This window comes from Panulirus ornatus, chromosome 6, assembly GCF_036320965.1.
Source record: "Panulirus ornatus isolate Po-2019 chromosome 6, ASM3632096v1, whole genome shotgun sequence".
Lineage (NCBI taxonomy): Eukaryota > Metazoa > Arthropoda > Malacostraca > Decapoda > Palinuridae > Panulirus > Panulirus ornatus.
In genome coordinates, this window is record NC_092229.1 from 938,616 (window position 1) to 962,361 (window position 23,746).

At 40.7% G+C, this 23,746-nt stretch overlaps 1 protein-coding gene across 1 annotated transcript in view; it reads right to left on the bottom strand.

Moving 5' to 3' along the window:
• The window catches only part of LOC139749260 (uncharacterized), a 481,728-nt gene that overhangs the window by 43,832 nt on the left and 414,150 nt on the right, over nucleotides 1–23,746 (bottom strand). The window contains exons 44-49 of the mRNA XM_071662996.1: nucleotides 20,838–20,963; nucleotides 20,404–20,662; nucleotides 16,398–16,483; nucleotides 16,092–16,235; nucleotides 15,632–15,880; nucleotides 5,801–5,895 (exon numbers count right to left, since the gene is read on the bottom strand). Coding sequence (XP_071519097.1) covers nucleotides 5,801–5,895; nucleotides 15,632–15,880; nucleotides 16,092–16,235; nucleotides 16,398–16,483; nucleotides 20,404–20,662; nucleotides 20,838–20,963 — 959 coding nt within the window. The remainder of the gene's footprint in view (nucleotides 1–5,800; nucleotides 5,896–15,631; nucleotides 15,881–16,091; nucleotides 16,236–16,397; nucleotides 16,484–20,403; nucleotides 20,663–20,837; nucleotides 20,964–23,746) is intronic.

The following is a 23,746-nucleotide window of genomic DNA, read 5'->3' on the forward strand; positions in this document are numbered from 1 at the left end:
AGGCAAAGGGGATAAAGGTTAGTGCTCAAATTCTCCCCTATCCCTGGGGATAGGGGAGAAAGAATACTTCCCAAGCATTCCTCACGCGTCGTAGAAGGCGACTAAAGGGGATGGGAGAGGGGGCCTAGAAACCCTCCCCTCCTTGTATCTTAACTTTCTCAAAGGGAAAACAGAAGAAGGAGTCACGCAGGGAGTGCTCAACCTCCTCGAAGGCTCAGATTGGGGTGTCGAAATGTGTGTGGATGTAACCAAGATGAGAAAAAAAGGAGAGTTAGGTAGTATGTTTGAGGAAAGGAACCTGGATGTTTTGGCTTTGAGTGAAACGAAGCTCAAGGGTAAAGGGGAAGAGTGGTTTGGGAATGTCTTGGGAGTAAAGTCAGGGGTTAGTGAGAGGATAAGAGCAAGGGAAGGAGTAGCACTACTCCTGAAACAGGAGTGGTGGGAGTATGCGGTAGAGTGTAAGAAAGTAAACTCGAGACTGATATGGGTAAAACTGAAAATGGATGGAGAGAGATGGGTGATTATTGGTGCATATGCACCTAGGCATGAGAAGAAAGATCATCAGAGGCAAGTGTTTTGGGAGCAGCTGAGTGAGTGTGTTAGTAGTTTTGATGCACGAGACCAGGTTATAGTGATGGGTGATTTGAATGCAAAAGGTGAGTAATATGGTAGTTGAGGGAATAATTGGTGTACATGGGGTGCTCAGTGTTGTAAATGGAAATGGTGAAGAGCTTGTCGATATATGTGCTGAAAAAGGACTGGTGTGCTGAAAAAGGACTGGTGATTGGGAATACCTGGTTAAAAAAGAGTGTGGTTGAGAGAGCAGAAGAGGGTGTTTTGAAATGGTTTGGTCACATGGAGAGAATGAGTGAGGAAAGATTGACCACGAGAATATATGTGTCAGAGGGAGAGGGAATGAGAAGTGGGAGACCAAATTGGAGGTGGAAAGATGGAGTGAAAAAGATTTTGAATGATTGGGGCCTGAACATGCAGTAGGGTGAAAGGCATGCAAGGAATAGAGTGAATTGGAACGATGTGGTATACCAGGGTCAACGTGCTGTCAATGGATTGAACCAGGGCATGTGAAGCGTCTGGGGTAAACCATGGAAAGTTCTCTGGGGCCTGGATGTGGAAAGGGAGCTGTGGCTTCGGTGCATTATTACATGACAGCTAGAGACTGAGTATGAACGAATGTGGCCTTTATTGTCTTTTCCTAGCGCTACCTCACGCACGTGGGGGGGGAGGGGGTTGTTATTTCATGTGTGGCGGGGTGGCGATGGGAATGAATAAAGGCAGACAGTATGAATTATGTACATGTGTATATATGTATATGTCTGTGTGTGTGTGTATATATATGTATATGTGCATGTGTGGATGTGTATGTATATTAATGTGTATGTGGGTGGGTTGGGCCATTCTTTCGTCTGTTTCCTTGCGCTACCTCGCTAATGCGGGAGACAGCGACAAACCAAATAAATAAATATACGTATGTAAGAAGGAGAGGTGGCCAGAGAGCATTATTGGATTACGTATTAATTGATAAGCGCACGAAAGAGAGACTTTTGGATGTTAATGTGCTGAGAGGTGCAACTGGAGGGATGTCTCATCATTATCTGGTAGAGGCGAAGGTGAAGATTTGTAGAGGTTTTCAGAAAAGAAGAGAGAATGTTGGGGTGAAGAGAGTGGTAAGAGTAAGTGTGCTTGGGAAGGAGACTTGTGTGAGGAAGTACCAGGAGAAAATGAGTACAGAATGGAAAAAGGCGAGAACAAAGGACGTAAGGGGAGTGGGGGAGGAATGGCATGTATTTATGGAAGCAGTGATGGCTTGTGCAAAAGATGCTTGTGGCATGAGAAGCATGGGAGGTGGGCAGATTAGAAAGGGTAGTGAGTGATGAGATGAAGAAGTAAGATTATTAGTGAAAGAGAAGAAAGAGGCATTTGGACACTTTTTACAGGGAAATAATGCAAATGACAGGGAGACATATAAAAGAAAGAGGCAGGAGGTCAAGAGAAAGGTGCAAGAGGTGGAAAAGAGGGCAAACGATAGTTGGGGTGAGAGAGTATCATTAAATTTTAGGGAAGTTGAGAACATTATCTTGGAAAGCAAAAATGGGTATGTTTGAAGGAATAGTGGTTCCAACAATGTTGTATGGTTGCGAGGCGTGGGCTATGGATAGAGTTGTGCGCAGGAGGGTGGATGTGCTGGAAATGAGATGTTTGAGGACAATGTGTGGTGTGAGGTAGTTTGATCGAGTAAGTAATGTAAGGGTAAGAGAGATGTGTGGAAATAAAAAGAGCGTAGTTGAGAGAGCAGAAGAGGGAGTTTTGAAATGGTTTAGGCACATGGAGAGAATGAGTGAGGAAAGATTGACCAAGAGGATATATGTGTCGGAGGTGGAGGGAACGAGGAGAAGTGGGAGACCAAATTGGAGGTGGAAAGATGGAGTGAAAAAGATTTTGAGTGATCGGGGCCTGAACATGCAGGAGGGTGAAAGGCGGGCAAGGAATAGAGTGAATTGGATCGATGTGGTATACCGGGGTTGACGTGCTGTCAGTGGATTGAATCAGGGCATGTGAAGCGTCTGGGGTAAACCATGGAAAGCTGTGTGGGGCCTGGATGTGGAAAGGGAGCTGCGGTTTTCGGGCATTATTGCATGACAGCTAGAGACTGAGTGTGAACGAATGGGGCCTTTGTTGTCTTTTCCTAGCACTACCTCACACACATGAGGAGGGAGGGGGATGGTATTCCATGTGTGGCGAGGTGGTGATGGGAATGAATAAAGGCAGTGTGAATTGTGTGCATGGGTATATATGTGTGTCTGTGTGTGTATATATATGTGTACATTGAGATGTATAGGTATGTTTATTTGCGTATGTGGACGTGTATGTATATACATGTGTATGGGGGTGGGTTGGGCCATTTCTTTCGTCTGTTTCCTTGTGCTACCTCGCAAACGCAGGAGACAGCGACAAAGCAAAATAAATAAAAATAAATAAAAAGATGTTTTGGAAGGAGGTAAATAAAGTGCGTAAGACAAGGGAACAAATGGGAACATCAGTGAAGGGGGCTAATGTGGAGGTGATAACAAGTAGCGGTGATGTGAGAAGGAGATGGAGTGAGTATTTTGAAGGTTTGTTGAATGTGTTTGATGATCGAGTGGCAGATATAGGGTGTTTTGGTCAAGGCGGTGTGTAAAGTGAGAGGGTTAAGGAGAATGATTTGGGAAACAGAGAAGAGGTAGTAAAAGCTTTGCGGAAGATGAAAACCGGCAAGGCAGTGGGTTTGGATGGTATTGCAGTGGAATTTATTAAAAAAGGGGTTACTGTATTGTTAACTGGTTGGTAAGGTAATTCAATGTACGTATGACTCATGGTGAGATGCCTGAGGATTGGCGGAATGCTTGCATAGTACCATTGTACAAAGGCAAAGGGGATAAAAGTGAGTGCTCAAATTACAGAGGTATAAGTCTGTTAAGTATTCCTGGGAAATTATATGGGAGGGTATTGATTAAGAGGGCGAAAGGCATGTACAGAGCATCAGATTGGGGAAGAGTAGTGTGGTTTCAGAAGTGGTAGAGGATGTGTGGATCAGGTGTTTACTTTGAAGAATGTATGTGAGAAATACTTAGAAAAGCAAATGGATTTGTATGTAGCATTTATGGATCTGGAGAAGGCATATGATAGAGTTGATAGAGATGCTCTGTGGAAGGTATTAAGAATATATGGTGTGGGAGGCAAGTTGTTAGAAGCAGTGAAAAGTTTTTATTGAGGATGTAAGGCATGTGTACGTGAAGGAAGAGAGGAAACTGATTGGTTTTCAGTGAATGTTGTTTTGTGGTAGGGGTGCATGATGTCTCCATGGTTGTTTAATTTGTTTATGGATGGAGTTCTTAGGGAGGTGAATGCAGTCTGTTGTGGATGAAACAGCTTGGGAAGTGAGTCAGTTGTTGTTTGCTGATGATACAGCGCTGGTGGTTGATTCAGGAGAGAAACTGCAGAAGCTGGTGACTGAGTTTGGTAAAGTGTGTGAAAGAAGAAAGTTGAGAGTAAATATGAATAAGAGCAAGGTTATTAGGTACAGTAGGGTTTAGGGACAAGTCAATTGGGAGATAAGTTTGAATGGAGAAAAACTGGAGGAAGTGAAGTGTTTTAGATATCTGGTAGTGGATTTGGCAGCGGATGGAACCATGGAAGCGGAAGTGAATCATAGGATGGGGGAGGGAGTGAAAGTTCTGGGAGCCTTGAAGAATGTGTGGAAGTCGAGAATGTTATCTTGGAAAGCAAAATTGGGTTTGTTTGAAGGAATAGTGGTTCCAACAATGTTATATGGTTGCGAGGCGTGGGCTATAGACAGAGTTGTGTGGAGGAGGGTGGATGTGCTGGAAATGAGATGTTTGAGGACAATATGTGGTGTGAGGTGGTTTGATCGAGTAAGTAATGAAATGGTAAGAGATGTGTGGTAATAAAAAGTGTGATTGAGAGAGCTGAAGAGGGTGTTTTGAAATGGTTTTGGTAACATGGAGAGAATGAGTGAGGAAAGATTGACAAAGAGGATATATGTATCAGAGGTGGAGGGAACAAGAAGTGGGAGACCAAATTGGAGGTGGAAAGATGGTGTGAAAAAGATTTGCAGGAGGGTGAAAGGCATGCAAGGAATAGAGTGAATTGGATCGATGTGGTATACCGGGGTCGACGTGCTCTCAATGGATTGAACCAGGGCATGTGAAGCATCTGGCGTAAACCATGGAAAGTTCTGTGGGGCCTGGATGTGGAAAGGGAGCTGTGGTTTCGGTGCATTATACATGACAGCTAGAGACTGAGTGTGAACGTATGTGGCCTTTGTTGTATTTTCCTAGTGCTACCTCGCACACATGTGGGGGAGGGGGTTATTTAATGTGTGGTGGGGTGGCGACGGGAATGAATAAGGGCAGGCAGTATGAATTATGTATATGTGTATATATGTATATGTCTGTGTGTGTATATACATGTATACGTTGAGATGTATAGGTATGTATATGTGAGTGTGTAGACATGTATGTATATACATGTGTATGTGGGTGGGTTGGGCCATTCTTTCATCTTTGTCTTTGTGCTACCTCGCTAACGTGGGAGACAGCGACAAAGTATAATAAATAAAATAAATAATTATAATATATGGCTCATGGTGAAGTGCCTGAGGATTAGCGGAATGCACGCATAGTGCCATTGTACAAAGGCAAAAGGGGATAAAGGTGAGTGCTCAAATTACACAGGTATAAGTTTGTTGAGTATTCCTGGGAAATTATATGGGAGGGTATTGACTGAGAGGGTCAATGCATGTACAGAGCATCAGATTGGGGAAGAGCAGTGTGGTTTCAGAAGTGGTCAAGGATGTGTGGATCAGGTTTTTGCCTTGAAGAATGTATCTGAGAAATACTTAGAAAAATAAATGGATTTTTAAGTAGCATTCATGGATCTGGAGAAGGTATACGACAGAGTTGATAGAGATGCTCTGTGGAAGGTATTAAGAATGTATGGTGTGGGAGGCTGGGTGTTTACATAACTGTATTAATACCTCACACAAAGAGAACAGTACATGATACATTTCTATTGAAATATACTACCAACTTTACAGAATCAACTCATACCCATTTGAATTCTTATTGCATTCAAAGGATAGTATTTATCCATGAGATGATGTTCGCTGCTTGATAATATCACTTTCGTACACTGCTTAGCTTCCAAAATCTGGAATATTAAACATACTGACATTCCTATAAAACAGCTGTCTACTAAACTAGTAAATAATACATCAACTTACACCTTAGAAGAGTTTGTAGCCTGTCTTGGCTGAGGACGGACCAACTTAGGAGGCAAAGTACCAATAGCTCCAACAGAGTTGTTACTTATAAGGTTCTGTTGTGAATACACAAAATATAATCATCAATACACCCTACTGCAATTATTTGAATACAAAAGAGGAAAAAATAACAAGATAGACAAGAAAAAAAGCACAATAGGAAACAAAAGCTGAAGTAAGGAACATTTTTGTACTTTAACAATGCATTAACAATGGATATACAGACCCTACTGCAATTATATGAATACAAAAGGGAAAATGTTAACTAGAAAAAAAAAAGGATAAGAGGAAATAAAAACTGAAGGGACATTTTCATACTTTAATAATGTATGAACAATGGACACACATACTTGTGATCATATTAAGTGAAAGATAGGAAATGCCCCACTAAAGGGAAATCAAACAACCCAACAAAGTATTCTCCTTTCCCTTTAACCCTTTGATTATAAATTTCAGCCAAAGTTTAATTCCCTTTCATTGTAAAATATAACTTTAGTCCACCAGTCGGAATACAGTAGGTATGTATCTCACAATGTAATGAATTTCCCCTAACCAGAAAATGGTGCCAGCGTTCCATAAGATGCTGCCTCCATGTGGTGGAAAGGCGAAACCTCATGCATAAATGCATAAACAATGACCCAATGAGCTAACTGCTGCCACCCATGTAATGATTAATTTATTTATCTTTTCTCTTTTTACTTTGCTTCCAACATAATCTAAGTAATCAATGGACATTCTACTATCAAGATATGCTATGTAATTGAGTATTATGTATCTTAATGCATAAGCAGAGACAAATAATGACAAATATAATGGCATGAGAAGAGTGGGAGGTGGGTTGATTAGAAAGGGTAGTGAGTGGTGGGATGAAGAAGTAAGATTATTAGTGAAAGAGAAGAGAGAGGCATTTGGACGATTTTTGCAGGGAAAAAATGCAATTGAGTGGGAGATGTATAAAAGAAAGAGACAGGAGGTCAAGAGAAAGGTGCAAGAGGTGAAAAAGAGGGCAAATGAGAGCTGGGGTGAGAGAGTATCATTAAATTTTAGGGAGAATAAAAAGATGTTCTGGAAGGAGGTAAATAAAGTGCGTAAGACAAGGGAGCAAATGGGAACTTCAGTGAAGGGCGCAAATGGGGAGGTGATAACAAGAAGTGGTGATGTGAGAAGGAGATGGAGTGAGTATTTTGAAGGTTTGTTGAATGTGTTTGATGATAGAGTGGCAGATATAGGGTGTTTTGGTCGAGGTGGTGTGCAAAGTGAGAGGGTTAGGGAAAATGATTTGGTAAACAGAGAAGAGGTAGTAAAAGCTTTGCGGAAGATGAAAGCCGGCAAGGCAGCAGGTTTGGATGGCATTGCAGTGGAATTTATTAAAAAAGGGGGTGACTGTATTATTGACTGGTTGGTAAGGTTATTTAATGTATGTATGACTCATGGTGAGGTGCCTGAGGATTGGCAGAATGCGTGCATAGTGCCATTGTACAAAGGCAAAGGGGATAAGAGTGAGTGCTCAAATTACAGAGGTATAAGTTTGTTGAGTATTCCTGGGAAATTATATGGGAGGGTATTGATCGAGAGGGTGAAGGCATGTACAGAGCATCAGATTGAGGAAGAGCAGTGTGGTTTCAGAAGTGGTAGAGGATGTGTGGATCAGGTGTTTGCTTTGAAGAATGTATGTGAGAAATACTTAGAAAAGCAAATGGATTTGTATGTAGCATTTATGGATCTGGAGAAGGCATATGATAGAGTTGATAGAGATGCTCTGTGGAAGGTATTAAGAATATATGGTGTGGGAGGCAAGTTGTTAGAAGCAGTGAAAAGTTTTTATCAAGGATGTAAGGCATGTGTACGTGTAGGAAGAGAGGAAAGTGATTGGTTCTCAGTGAATGTAGGTTTGCGGCAGGGGTGTGTGATGTCTCCATGGTTGTTTAATTTGTTTATGGATGGGGTTGTTAGGGAGGTGAATGCAAGAGTTTTGGAAAGAGGGGCAAGTATGAAGTCTGCTAGGGATAAGAGAGCTTGGGAAGTGAGTCAGTTGTTGTTCGCTGATGATACAGCGCTGGTGGCTGATTCATGTGAGAAACTGCAGAAGCTGGTGACTGAGTTTGGTAAAGTGTGTGAAAGAAGAATGTTAAGAGTAAATGTGAATAAGAGCAAGGTTATTAGGTACAGTAGGGTTGAGGGTCAAGTCAATTGGGAGGTAAGTTTGAATGGAGAAAAACTGGAGGAAGTAAAGTGTTTTAGATATCTGGGAGTGGATCTGGCAGCAGATGGAACCATGGAAGTGGAAGTGGATCATAGGGTGTGGGAGGGGGCGAAAATTCTGGGAGCCTTGAAGAATGTGTGGAAGTCGAGAACTTTATCTCGGAAAGCAAAAATGGGTATGTTTGAAGGAATAGTGGTTCCAACAATGTTGTATGGTTGCGAGGCGTGGGCTATGGATAGAGTTGTGTGCAGGAGGATGGATGTGCTGGAAATGAGATGTTTGAGGACAATGTGTGGTGTGAGGTGGTTTGATCGAGTAAGTAACGTAAGGGTAAGAGAGAGGTGTGGAAATAAAAAGAGCATGGTTGAGAGAGCAGAAGAGGGTGTTTTGAAATGGTTTGGGCACATGGAGAGAATGAATGAGGAAAGACTGACCAAGAGGATATATGTGTCGGAGGTGGAAGGAATGAGGAGAAGTGGGAGACCAAATTGGAGGTGGAAAGATGGAGTGAAAAAGATTTTGTGTGATCGGGGCCTGAACATGCAGGAGGGTGAAAGGAGGGCAAGGAATAGAGTGAATTGGATCGATGTGGTATACCGGGGTTGACGTGCTGTCAGTGGATTGAATTAGGGCATGTGAAGCGTCTGGGGTAAACCATGGAAAGCTGTGTAGGTATGTATATTTGCGTGCATGGACGTATGTATATACATGTGTATGGGGGTGGGTTGGGCCATTTCTTTCGTCTGTTTCCTTGCGCTACCTCGCAAACGCGGGAGACAGCGACAAAGCAAGAAAAAAAAAATAATGTTTTTATTGAGTTCTTATGATCTGACAACAAAAGAATACTTAGCATCCATTTAAATACAGTGCTATAATTTTTTAGTGCTCTTTACAGTTCATTCATCATTGTGTGTAATATTTCATAACTCATAAACAAAGATACATAATGACAATATATGATGTTTCTCATAAGCACTTATGAGTTGGGAATGGTGCTGCTTAGCCAGATGTGTTGGACAGACACCTCATCAGACCAGCCATGGAAAGACAGCCAAGCCTCAATGGATCTCCTCCACATTTGGATGGCTGCTAGCAACATGTACAAGCAACACTTCCACATGGACACTGAGGCTGACACTGTAACACCTCCCATGGGTGCTGGACGGCCCTTGCCAGTGAATAGCTTCGCTAAGATTGGCAGCAAAGACAATGATCCTGGGCATGAGTGTGCCTCGCTGAGGCTGAATCTTTATGAGTGTCTCTACCAAAGTTCTCTTTAGACATCTTCCAGCAGTTGAGTATGAGTGACATAACATCCAGGAAAACTTGACTGCACCGTACTGGGTAATGAAATAAGGACAGCTGTAAGAGTGTTTACTGCGTGACTTCTCTCAACACATTTGAGTTCAAGACTGCCTGGGGCAATGCCACTGCATGCTGCCTCTGGCTTTACCTAGCTTCCCCAGGCCCAACATCTCATACAGCATAACACTCCCATAGTACTGGTTGATTATGATCCTTTCAGACAATATGTCACAGAAAACATTGTTTGAAAAGCCTGCTTTACAACTTTGATATTTCATAATCCTCTTAACTAATACCATAAACTTGATCAAATATTCAGCAATAATTAGGGCAAAATTATATTAGTACAAGGAGAAGCACGATAAGCTATATGGGAAAGTGGAAGAATTCTCATGCTATGAAATTTTCAAAAGAAGGATAAAGACTGGGAACACCTAGATCCATAAGTGGAATGTGACACATGGAAGCATAACTTCTAACGTGTTCAGGAGAATGTCCTGTGCCAACATATGACTTAACACGAAACAATCACAGGAACAAGGAGACCAACAGTTGCATTTTTCGGACAGAGTAGACATCATATCAATGGTAACCCAATAAGTATATGTTTTTTAAATATAAATTGTATTGCTTCTCTAAAAGCCCTTGAAACAAAAATTTACTGATTCATCTATCTTACTTGATCGAAGTTTCCTGCGTCAGCGAGATACCGCCAGGAAACTGACAAAGAAAGACCCATTCACTTACGTACACACTTATATACATACACGATCATACACATACATATCAACATATACTTTACCTATTATAGTTAGTTGCTGTCTCTCGCGTTAGCGAGATAACACAAGGAAACAGACGAAAGAATGGCCCAACCCACCCACATACACATGTACATACATATATGCCCACACACGCATATATACATACCTATACATTTCAACTTATACATACATATATACACATGTACATATTCATACTTGCTGCCTTCATCCATTCCCATTGCCACCCTGCCACACATAAAATGGCACCCCTCTTCCCCTGCCACATTCGTTCACACTCAATCTCTAGCTGTCATGAATAATGCACCGAAACCACAGCTCCCTTTCCACATCCTGGCCCCACAAAACTTTCCATGGTTTACCCCAGATGCTTCACATGCCCTGGCTCAATCCAATGACAGCACGTCCACCTCAGTATACCACATCGTTCCAATTCACTCTATTCCTTTCATGCATTTCACCCTCTGGTATGTTCAGGCCCCAATTGCTCAAAATCTTTTTCATTCCATCCTTCCACCTCCAACTTGTTCCCACCACTTCTGACACATATATCCTCTTTGTTAATCTTTCCTCACTCATTCTCTCCATGTGACCATACACTTTCAATACACTCTCTTCTGCTCTCTCAACCACACTCATTTTTTATTACCACACATCTCTCTTACCCTTTCATTACTTACTCGATCAAACCACCTCACACCATATATTGTCCTCAAACATTTCATTTCCAACACATCCACCCTCCGCACAACCCCATCTATAGCCCATGCCTCACAAGCAAATAACATTGTTGGAACCACTATTCCTTCAAACATACCCATTTTCACTCTCTGAGATAACATTCTCACCTTCCAAACATTCTTCAATGCTCCCAGAACCTTCACCCACCCTGTGACTCCCTTCCACTTACATGGTTCCATCCTCTGCCAAATCCACTCCCAGATATCTAAAACACTTTACTTCCTCCAGTTTTTCTCCATTTAAACTTACCTCCCAATCAACTTGTCCCTAAACCCTATTGAACCTAATAACCTTGCTCTTATTCACATTTACTCTCAGCTTTCTTCTATCACACACTTTACCAAACTCAGTCACCAGCTTCTGCAGTTTCTCACATAAATCAGCCACCAACGCTGTATCATCAGCAAACAGCAACTGACTCACTTCCCACGCCCTCTCACCCACAACAGAAGGCATATTTGCTCCTCTCTCCAAAACTCTTGCATTCACCTCCCTAACAACCCCAACCACAAACAAATTAAACAACCATGGAGACATCATGCACCCCTGCTGAAAACTGACATTCACTGGGAATCAATCACTTTCCTCTCTTCCTACTCGTACACATGCCTTACATCCTCAATAAAAACTTCACTGCTTCTAGCAACTTACCTCCCACACCATTTACTCTTAATACATCAACTCTATCACATGCCTTCTCCAGATCTAAACATTCTTCATACAATTCCATTTGTTTTTCTAAGTATTTCTCAAATACATTCTTCAAATGTATATGAATTGCCTTTGTACAATGGCACTATGCATGCATTCCGCCAATCCTCAGGCACTTCACCATGAACCATACATACACTGAATATTATTACCAACCAGTCAAGAACACAGTCACCCCCCTTTTTAATACATTCCACTGCAATACCATCCAAACCTGCCGCCTTGCCTACTTTCATCTTACGCAAAGCTTTCACCAACTCTTCTCTATTCACCAAACCATTCTCCCTGACCCTCTCACTTTGCACACCACCTCGACCCAAACACCCTATATCCGCCACTCTATCATCAAACACACTTGCCAAACCTTCAAAATATTCACTCCATCTCCTTCTCACTTCACCACTACTTGTTATTACCTCCACATTAGCCCCCTTCACAGCTGTTCCCATTTGTTCTCTTGTCTTAAACACATTATTTACCTATCTCCAAAACATTTCTTTATTCTCCCTAAAATTTAATGATACTCTTTCACACCAACTCTCCTTTGCCCTCTTTTTCATCTCTTGCACCTTTCTCTTGACCTCCCGCCTCTTTCTTTTAAACATCTCCCAGTCATTCGCACTACTTCCAAATGCCTCTCTTTTCTCTTTCACTAAGATTCTTACTTCTTTATTGCACCACTAACTACCCTTTCTAATCTGCCCACCTCCCACCTTTCGCATATCAACACACATATATACATATACATACACATACATAGCTATATACATATATATTTATATTTCTATTTTTTTGCTTTGTCGCTGTCTCCCGCATTTGCGAGGTAGTGCAAGGAAACAGACGAAAGAATGGCCCAACCCGCCCACATACACATGTATATACATACATGTCCACACATGCACAATATACATACCTATACATCTCAATGTACACATATATATACACACACAGACATATACATATATACAAATGTACATAATTCATACAGTCTGCCTTTATTTGTTCCCATCGCCACCTTGCCACACATGGAATAACAACCCCCTCCCCCCTCATGTGTGAGAGGTAGCACTAGGAAAGACACCAAAGGCCCCATTTGTTCACACTCAGTCTCTAGCTGTCATGTAATAATGCACCGAAACCACAGCTCCCTTTCCACATCCAGGTCCCACACACTTTGCATGGTTTACCCCAGATGCTTCACATGCCCTGGTTCAATCCACTGACAGCACGTCGACCCCGGTATACCACATTGTTCCAATTCACTCTATTCCTTGCACGCCTTTCACCCTCCTGCATGTTCAGGCCCCAATCACTCAAAATCTTTTTCACTCCATCTTTCCACCTCCAATTTGGTCTCCCACTTCTCCTTGTTCCCTCCACCTCTGACACATATATCCTCTTGGTCAATTTTTCCCCACTCATTCTCTCCATGTGACCAAACCATTTCAAAACACCCTCTTCTGCTCTCTCAACCACACTCTTTTTATTTCCACACATCTCTCTCACCCTTACATTACTTACTCGATCAAACCACCTCACACCACATATTGTCCTCAAACATCTCATTTCCAACACATCCACCCTCCTGCGCACAACTCTATCCATAGCCCACGCCTCGCAACCATACAACATTGTTGGAACCACTATTCCTTCAAACATACCCATTTTTGCTTTCCGAGATAATGTTCTCGACTTCCAAACATTCTTCAAGGCTCCCAGAATTTTCGCCCCCTCCCCCACCCTATGATTCACTTCCGCTTTCATGGTTCCATCCGCTGCCAGATCCACTCCCAGATATCTAAAACACTTCACTTCCTCCAGCTTTTCTCCATTGAAACTTACCTCCCAACTGACTTGACCCTCAACCCTACTGTACCTAATAACCTTGCTCTTATTCACATTTACTCTTAACTTTCTTCTTTCACACACTTTACCAAACTCAGTCACCAGCTTCTGCAGTTTCTTACATGAATCAGCCACCAGCACTATATCATCAGCGAACAACAACTGACTCACTTCCCAAGCTCTCTCATCCACAACAGACTGCATACTTACCCCTCTTTCCAAAACTCTTGCATTCACCTCCCTAACAACCCCATCCATAAGCAAATTAAACATCCATGGAGACATCACACACCCCTGCCGCAAACCTACATTCACTGAGAACCAATCACTTTCCTCTCTTCCTACACGTACACATGCCTTACATCCTCGATAAAAACTTTTCACTGCTTCTAACAACTTGCCTCCCACACCATATATTCTTAAAACCTTCCACAGAGCATCTCTATCAACTCTATCATATGCCTTCTCCAGATCCATAAATGCTACATACAAATCCATTTGCTTTTCTAAGTATTTCTCACATACATTCTTCAAAGCAAACACCTGATCCACACATCCTCTACCACTTGTGAAACCACACTGCTCTTCCCCAATCTGATGCTCTGTACACGCCTTCACCCTCTCAATCAATACCCTCCCATATAATTTCCCAGGAATACTCAACAAACTTATACCTCTGTAATTTGAGCACTCACTCTTATCCCCTTTGCCTTTGTACAATGGCACTATGCAAGCATTCCGCCAATCCTCAGGCACCTCACCATGAATCATACATCATTAAATAACCTTACCAACCAGTCAACAATACAGTCACCCCCTTTTTTAATAAATTCCACTGCAATACCATCCAAACCTGCTGCTTTGCCGGCTTTCATCTTCCGTAAAGCTTTTACTACCTCTTCTCTATTTACCAAATCATTTTCCCTAACCCTCTCACTTTGCACACCACCTCGACCAAGACACCCCATATCTGCTACTCTATCATCAAACACATTCAACAAACCTTCAAAATACTCACTCCATCTCCTCACATCACCACTACTTGTTATCACCTCCCCATTAGCCCCTTACACTGAAGTTCCCATTTACTCCCTGTCTTATGCACTTTTTATATATATATTTATTTATATTACTTTGTCGCTGTCTCCTGCATTAGTGAGGTAGCGCAAAGAAACAGAGGAAAGAATGGCCCAACCCACCCACATACACATGTATATACATACACGTCCACACATGCAAATATACATACCTATACATCTCAACGTATACATATATATACACACACAGACATATACGTATATACACATGTACATAACTCATAATGTCTGCCTTTATTCATTCCCATCGCCACCTCGCCACATATGAGATAACAACCCCCTCCCCCCTCATGTGTGCGAGGTAGCGCTAGAAAAAGACAACAAAGGCCACATTCGTTCACACTCAGTCTCTAGCTGTCATGTAATAATGCACCGAAACCACAGCTCCCTTTCCACATCTAGGCCCCACAGAACTTTCCATGGTTTACCCCAGACGCTTCACATGCCCTGGTTCAATCCATTGACAGCATGACAACCCTGGTATACCACACCATTCTAATTCACTCTATTCCTTGCATACCTCTCACCCTCCTGCATGTTCAGGTCCTGATTGCTCAAAATCATTTTCACTCCATCCTTTCACCTCCAATTTGGTCGCCCGCTTCTCCTTGTGCCCTCCACCTCTGACACATATATCCTCTTTGTCGATCTTTCCTCACTCATTCTCTCCATATGTTCAAACCATTTCAACACATCCTCTTCTGCTATCTCAACCACACTATTTTTATTTCCACACATCTCTCTTACCCTTTCATTACTTACTTGATCAAACCACCTCACACCACACATTGTCCTCAAACTTTTCATTTCCAACACATCTATCCTCCTCTGTACAACCCTATCTATAGCCCATGCCTTGCAACCATATAATATTTTTGGAACTACTATTCCTTCAAACACTCCTTTAGTAATTCCAGCCTATTGTTTATCTAGCAAGAAAATCTTATTCCTCTCGAGTTTTTTTCATTCATTTTCTGAATCCAATTTGAAGCTAGCTGAATTCATATAGCATTTTCTTTGTAATTCTTTTCTTAAATATCCAACAAGCATTCATTAATTGTAAAAAGTGTAACTGCAAAGAGGTTACAGAATGAAACATTTCATGACTCACCTGGAATTTAGGTTTGGTATTTGTCACTGTGGCAGGCTGGTGTAGTGTTGGTGTGGTCATTGTGTTAACAGCTGACTTATTGACCTCAGCACTAGCATTTAGGGAGATATCACTTAGTCCATAAGCAGAGGAACTACTGCTACCACTTGGATCAACTATAGCACCACCAACGGCTAGGCTTGTAGGCTTTGTTGCCTTTTTTTTTTCTTTTGCTTGGATGGTAATCACATGATTACCAACTCTTATTGGCTGGAATAAATGTAGTCAATTACGTAATGAACTTTCAAACTTTGTGTGATGACAGATCATCAGTTAATTTTTCACTGTCAACCAAAATGAAACTTACTCTACAGGAACATATAAGTAAAAAATCTTAATATTGCTTATTGCAATAATCTCACACACTTCCTCAATTTCATGAACCATGATGAATTGATAATTTTGCCTTTTTTAAACTTACCCCAGCAGAGAGGGCTTTTGAGCAGTCTTCAGCATTATGGAATATAACAAATCCATATTTAGGTACAGGTTTGCCATCTTGAGAACAGCCTCTATCATACAGAGTTGCAGATACCACCTCACCAAACAGGCGACTGAAGAGATTCTGTCAAACATATATACAATTTCAAGCAAATAGATATTAATTCCTATAGCAATGATCATTATCTATAATTCAAACAAAATCTATGCAGTAAAAAAATGCATACAAGAACAATTCACTTGCAATTGCAGAGTTACTAAAACAAATCAGTAATGTAATAAGCACCTTGACATCTCCTTCACTGTATTCCCAAGGCAGCTGCCCAAGAAACAACTGGTGAGAGTCTGGCCACTTTGCAGGGCTGGGAATTTCTGAAATGACACAAAATTAAAAACTGTTCCATTAGGATTCAGATCTAATCATAATTATATGAAGAGCTAAAGGAGGAGTTGTGAGAATTTTTGAAAGAGCATAAAGAAGTGATCCTAGAGTGATTTAGATAAAAATAAAAGTGGATCATGAGAGGTGGTTGATTATTACTGCTTATGTACTAAACCTGATATATATATGTATATATATGATATATATGTATATATATATATATATATATATATATATATATATATATATATATATATATATATATATATATATATATATATATATATTATCCCTGGGGATAGGGGATTAAGAATACTTCCCACGTATTCCCTGCGTGTCGTAGAAGGCGACTAAAAGGGGAGGGAGCGGGGGGCTGGAAATCCTCCCCTCTCGTTTTTTTTTTTTTTTTTTCAATTTTCCAAAAGAAGGAACAGAGAATTGGGCCAGGTGAGGGTATTCCCTCAGAGGCCCAGTCCTCTGTTCTTAATGCTACCTCGCTAATGCGGGAAATGGCGAATAGTTTGAAAGAAAAAAGAAATGTACTAAACCACAAGAGGACTGATGAAGAAAGAAGTTTTCTTAATTTTTGTCCTTTTAAGGAAATTATCAGTGAACTATGGAGAGAGTATGAACCATTATCATGTCTCATTCTTCCCAAACCCACAAAAATGTTCTAATTCACTGCCCACCTTATCAACCCACACCTTCTTTGGTTCTGAGACAGATTCAGCTGGGAATACAATGTACTCTCATAGGTGCCAATTCAAAATTGTTTGGCACTCACGATCATTACTTGGGACAGATTAATAAAACTATCCTGAGTGAAGAACAAATTTCCCATAACATTAACTTCTCACTTATTGAGGAAGTAAAAATTCAACTTCTTCCATTTAAAGTTGAGGACGATCTATATTCTCCAATGGATGTTTTGGCTTTCATTCTTTTTGAGTATACTCCTCATATTTCTGGAATTTCAGTAATTTCACTGTCTAATGCACTCATACTGTAATTCATAGTATCTATTTCATACTGTCGTCTGAAAAACAGTGGCCAAATAGAATTCCCTACATCCACATTGGATATAAAGAAAGTAATTACATCAGCCCTTTCTTATCTAAGGAGAAGTTTGACCAGAATAATATGTACTCAATGAGTTGTGTGGGGTTTTTTTTTGTATTCTCTTTACTTTTGTCATTCAATTTGTAAACTGGACTTTTATTCTATATGTACATGTATTTATATCTATATGTAAAATTTTTGATATCTTTATGTTCTACACAAATTTTCTATGTGTGAATTTATGAGTATTCTAACTTTTGTATAATGAGTTACCCATGTTCTCAAGTATACTAAAATGATGTAAAAGATAACTCTAGTAACCAACTCTTACTTCTTAATTCTTGCACTCTTATATCCAGTACTGTTCCATGTATAGGCATGACTCATCATGGCTCGCAGGAGCTTGAGCCAGGTAGTGGCTGAACACGCAGGAGCTTGAGCCAGGTAGTGGCTGAACAATGTAAGATACACATATACACATGCCATTCATTTTTCATTAGTTATCTATTATCATCATTTCACTGTGAGTTAAACATGCTTAGCTGCATCACACAGAATGTTAATATGGGCTCAATGTTTAGTCTTTTAATCAGGATGTTAGAACACATGGAGCTGATCTGTTGTTTGAACACATGAAGCTGATCTAATGTTTGAACACATGAAGCTCATATGCTGTTCTTGACTGGGTGTTGACAGTGTGCAATAAAACCTGGGCTGGGGACAAGCTAACTGCCTGTGCGCCAAGCCACATCACACCATTCACTATTGTGTGTTGGAGTGTCATAACACCATAGTCCAAGTGCCATAAATGTATGCATCAATTATTCTAATAAAACTGTGAAGGCCATAGATCTTCATTAAGTACCACAGAACAAAGAAGGGCTGATCCAGCCTTACAATGCCACAGAGTAGCAGTATTAGTCTCTCTTTTACTGCCTTGTGGCCTGGATATCCACTACCAGCTTGGGATGCATTTTCAACATAAGACTATTTCATCAGTTTCAGACAGTGGCACTTGCCCTCCCGGTCATACAATAACATTATACTCATCTGGAAGAGAATTGTGAAAACAGTCAACACTGGCACCCTTTCTGTGTTCCTTGTTATGCAGTTCCTAGTGCTTCCTAAAATTAAACATCCTTTACTTGCTAAACCTGGTATTGTTAAGTGGTTGGCATTGCAGGTGGATCTGCATAAGCAATGTGTGATCAATAAACTTAAGATGAATCATTCATTGGCTATAAGCCTCATGATATATTGCTTCATAATTATAGATGATGAGGGAGTGAGGGAGGTAAATGCAAGACTACTGCTGCAAGAGGTGGGTCTCCAGTATGTTGGAGGCATGGAAGCATGTGAGATTAATAAGATGATCTTTGTGGATGAAAAGAAGACATAGGAGCATGTGAGATAAAAAAGTTGCTCTTTGTGGATGGAAAAAAATCTGGTGGCAGACTTCAAACAGAACCTCCAGAGCTTAGTGAGAAAATCTGGAAGTGTGTGTGGGGTGAAAAACTTGAATGCTAATGTGAACAAAAGTAAGAATAAAAGGGGTTGAGTAAGGATGGTCTGGGTGAGAGTTGAAAGCAAATACACCAAGAGGAAATCTACTTTAGGTGCCCCGGAGTAGACAAGGCAGAAGAAATGAAATGGGTTTAAACAAGTCACTGGGTGGAAGACGGGGATTAGGTTTTTAGATGCAGTTAGGAGTGTGTAGAAAGAAAGGTCTGTCTCTGAAAGAGCAAGGGGGCATGTTTAAAAATATACTAGTTATGGTTGTCCCAACAGTGTTGTATGGATGCTAATTCTGAGTAAAGAATGCAAAGGAAAGGTGGACGAGATATACAATGGAAATGACATCCTGAGGATGATACAAAGCGAGAAAGATTGTTCAAGTAAGAAATAAGATAAAAGAAAGATTAGATACTAACCAAGGTGTGCTAAAAAGGAGAAGTTAAGTAAAGGGACAGTGACATACAAGTTTGTGTGTCAGATAATGAAGACCAACGGGGAGGGGAAGACCTATGAGGATATGGAAAAATGAAGGAGTGGAGGGTTTTGGGGATCAGTGACTGAACATTCAGAATAGCGTAAGATGTACATTGGGTAAAATAAAAAAAAAAAAAATCTGGACCAATGTGCCATTAATGAGCTGAAGTAAGGCATATGAAGCAGTTAAGATAAACCAGGAAGGAACTTGAAGGCATGACTTCAGGTAGAAGGCTCTATGTTGGTACATTGTACACAATAGTTAGATGGCATATGTGGAAATAAGGCAGTTGATTGTTTCTGATGTTAAATTATGAAACAAAGAAAGACACCAAAAAAGACAATCAAGTATAAAAAGAACAAAGAATGCCTTAAAAGAGCATTAAATTAAATCACACAAAGATACTTAAAAAAAAAAAGTGAAATTCTGTTGAGAATTTTTGGAGTTGGTCTATATACACTCTATAGAACTGACTGCATGAAGACTCTGATCAAAGACGAATGTAAAATTACTTTGTGTTTGTACTTAAAAGTGTATCTCAATGAAGTAAAACGAAGATGGACCAAAAGACAAAACTTAATTGGAAAGTGAATGTATACAATCAAGGAAAAGGAAAAGTTATACAGAGTATTTAGGGTTAACTAGTAGTTAATGAGCATAAAGGAAAAAGCTGATCATCACCTCATCCTGTTTTTCTTATTGATATCTACGCTTGCTTGCAAGATGCACTCTATGCTGGGAAACAGCTATGTGTCTTCTTAGAACTTGCACCCTTTTACCCTCATTTCTCCATTAGAACCCCCTTCTTGGCTATTATTGAAGTAATACTCTTGTTTGTGACACTTAAAAAATGACACTTACCAGTAGTACTGGATGGATGATTATTGACACTCCCCTTGGGAATGGCTCCACTGGTGGAGGGAGCTGAAGTAGCACCACTGCGAATGAAGACTGTGCTCCCATCTGAACCAGAAGAACACATCTGTGGTACTCCCGAAGATGATGAATCTACACAAGAAGATGGTAGTGGGGTCTGAGGAGAGGATAATCTTGAATGCCTTGCTGACTCTTGGTTTGGATCCACAATGTTCAGCGATGATGAGAGCTTGCTCGTACTCTTCTGTTTATAAGTTTTAGTGTTTTCAATTCATGAAATATCATTTCTAAGCAATATCATAATAAAATATCAAACAAGAAACTCTATGTGACAAAAGACATAAAACCTTGGAATCTAACTGGCAGCATCTAATTCAGCTTTCAGTGATTTCAACGATTTAACAAACCTGTCTACAAACCTGGCCAAGGCAAAGTAATGGCACTATACTGATATCAGGCACTGAAGGTATGTTGAGATCCCCTGGAGGAAGGGCGTTGAGGGGACATCCTTGGTTGACCATTCCCAACAACTTTGAACCCTCATCCTGCAAGAATCAGAGGATATTATCATTCTAAATTCGAGATTATGAGAGACTAAACCTCTGTCAGAAATCTTCATGACGAGAAAGTACATCACAACGAAAATAAAGGCAAATAATTTATCCTGAAATGGTGACCCATATCCACTGATGTAATAGTATATCACACTATTAGTAGCTTATATAGGTCTATGTTGGACAGAGGCATTAGGGTAAAAACTCTGATCTCCTAAATACCTCTACAACCACCATTAGTGTGCAGCCATCAAACTGGAAATCATGCATAATAGGCGACCCCATGAAAATTGTGTAAACTGTGAGGAGAGCAATGAAGAATAATGTAAAGAAATGTGAAAAAATTAGGACACTGATTTTTAAAAAACTACATATGGAGGAAGGAGACCTTAACAGGAGTGGTACCCACTAACCTTGCAATTGGGGCAGAAATTAAGTAGCATGTGAGTCTAATTTTCTCTTTATGTATACCTTGAGGATATGGAAGGCTTTGCTAACAGATGATTGGTAAAAAGCTAGAATATTTCCAGGTAAAAACACCTCCAATATCCTTCATACGTGTCAACCACATGCTGTCATTACTCTTATTTTCAGCGTGAATAGTGTCAAGAGTAGGTAGTGGCTGGTAGGCAGCCACCAACCAGGGAGGTACATTACTGGTATACCTGCCTGGGTATCAGGAAGATTACTGACAGCTACAAAGTGATCCAACACTTCAGTGCACTTGCTCTTCACTACCATTGTATTTTGGCAAAATGATGGGAGAGCATTAGGTATAAGTAGCAGGTAGGAACATAAGGTGGGAGCATTAAGTAGTAGCAGGAGGTTGAATCACTAAGTTGGATTAATAGGTACACAAATTAGGAAGTAGTAGTCAGTAGGAATATTAGGTAGGAGCCTGTGAAAACATTGTGCTTGAGCTGCCCTCTGCCAGTGGCTTGTTAAGAGTGAGGCACTAGAGGCTAAAAAAGCAGCACTGAGTTCACCAGTTATGGAGACTCTTACTGTGGTCACTCCCTTGAGAAAATTCCTAATGGGAACAGATGTCAGAGATATAGGTAGATAGGTAGATAGAATAGTGTACAGTGGAAGGAATAGTTTGGGAATGTCTTGGAGTAAAGTCAGAGGTCAGTGTGAGGATAAGAGTTGAAGAAAGGGTAGCACTAATGCCAAAGCAGAAGTTGTGGAAACATGCAAGAATGTAAGAAGCAAGCTCCCAACTAATCTGGGTAAAAATGAATGTGGATTATTAGAGATGGGTGATTATTCATGCTTATGTACCTAATCACAAGCAGGACAATGAAGAGAGATGAGTGTTATGGGACCAGCTGAGTGAATGTGACAAAAGTTGGATGCAGGAGATTGGGTATTAGAGATAAGTGATTTAAATAAGTAAGTGAGTAAAGTGGCAATTGAGGTTATAATTTGGGGTTGGGTGAACAGCCTGTGGAGTTAAGTGAAGCTGAGTGCTAAAAAAGGACTGGTGATTGTGAACACCTGGTTTAAAAAGAGGGATATAAAAAAGTATATGTGGGTGACTAGAAAAGATGGTACATGAGCAATTACTGGTTTACATACGGATTGACAGGAGTGCACAAGATGTGATCTTGGATGTGAATGTGGTGACAGAAGCAGCTGACACGGTGTCAGATCATTACCTGATGGGAGTCAAGAGTGTCAATTTGTAAAGGTTTTCAGAAAAGAGGAAATGATATGACTGAGAAGAGGGTAGTGAAAGTAAGTGAGCTTTGAAAAGATGTCAAGAGGAAGGCACAGACGCTAAAGTGAGAGCTAGGGCGAGTGAGTATCAGCAAACTTCAGGAAGGAGGTTAACAGTGTAAGAGAAACAAAAGAACAAATAGGAACACTGGTGAAGAAGTAAATGGGGAAGTGGTAACAAGTAATGACGAGGTAAGGAGGAGATAAAGTAAGTACTTTAAAGGGTTGTTGAATGCATTTTACAATACAATGATAAATGTAGGGTGTTTGGGAAGGAGAGGTATGCACAGATGAGAGATCCATGGTAAATGGTTAGGTGTAAAAATAGTGAAAAAAGCTTGGTGTATGATGAAATGTGGCAAGGGGGCTGGAGTTGATGGGAGTAAAGTTGAATTTCTTAAGCTACGGATGACTGTGTTTTTAACTGGTTTGTTAAGATTTTCAAATCTATGTATGGATCACGGTAAGGTGCCTGAGGATAGGCAGAATGCATGTACAGTATCTCTGTGTAAAGGGAAAGGGGAAAGAGTTAAGCATTCAAATAACAGAGGTAGAAGTTTGTTGAGTGCACCTGGTAAGAAGCATGGGAGAGTGGTGACTAAGAGGGTTGTGGCATGCAATAAGTATCAGACTGGAGAGGGACAGTAAGGTTTCAGGAGTGGCAGAAGGTGTGTGGATCAGGTCTTTGCAATGAAGAATGAGTGTGAGGAATACTGGAGTAAGCATATGATTGGGTTGATAAGAGATGCATTGTGGGAGGTGTTATTAATGTATGCTGGGGGATAAAAGCTACTACAATCAGTGAGTTGTTATCAAGAATATAAGGTGTGTGTGCAAGTAGGAATAGAGGAGAGTGAATGGTTCCAGACAAACATGGGTCTGCAGTAGAGGGGAGGTGATGTCACTATGGCTGTTTAATTTGTTACAAATGGAGATATGAGGGAGGTAGGTGCATGGGTATTGGAAAAAGGGGTAGATACATGTCTGTAGGGGGTGAAAGGCTGGGAAATGAATCAGTTGTTTGCTAATGAAACAATACTTGTGGCAGAGTTGAG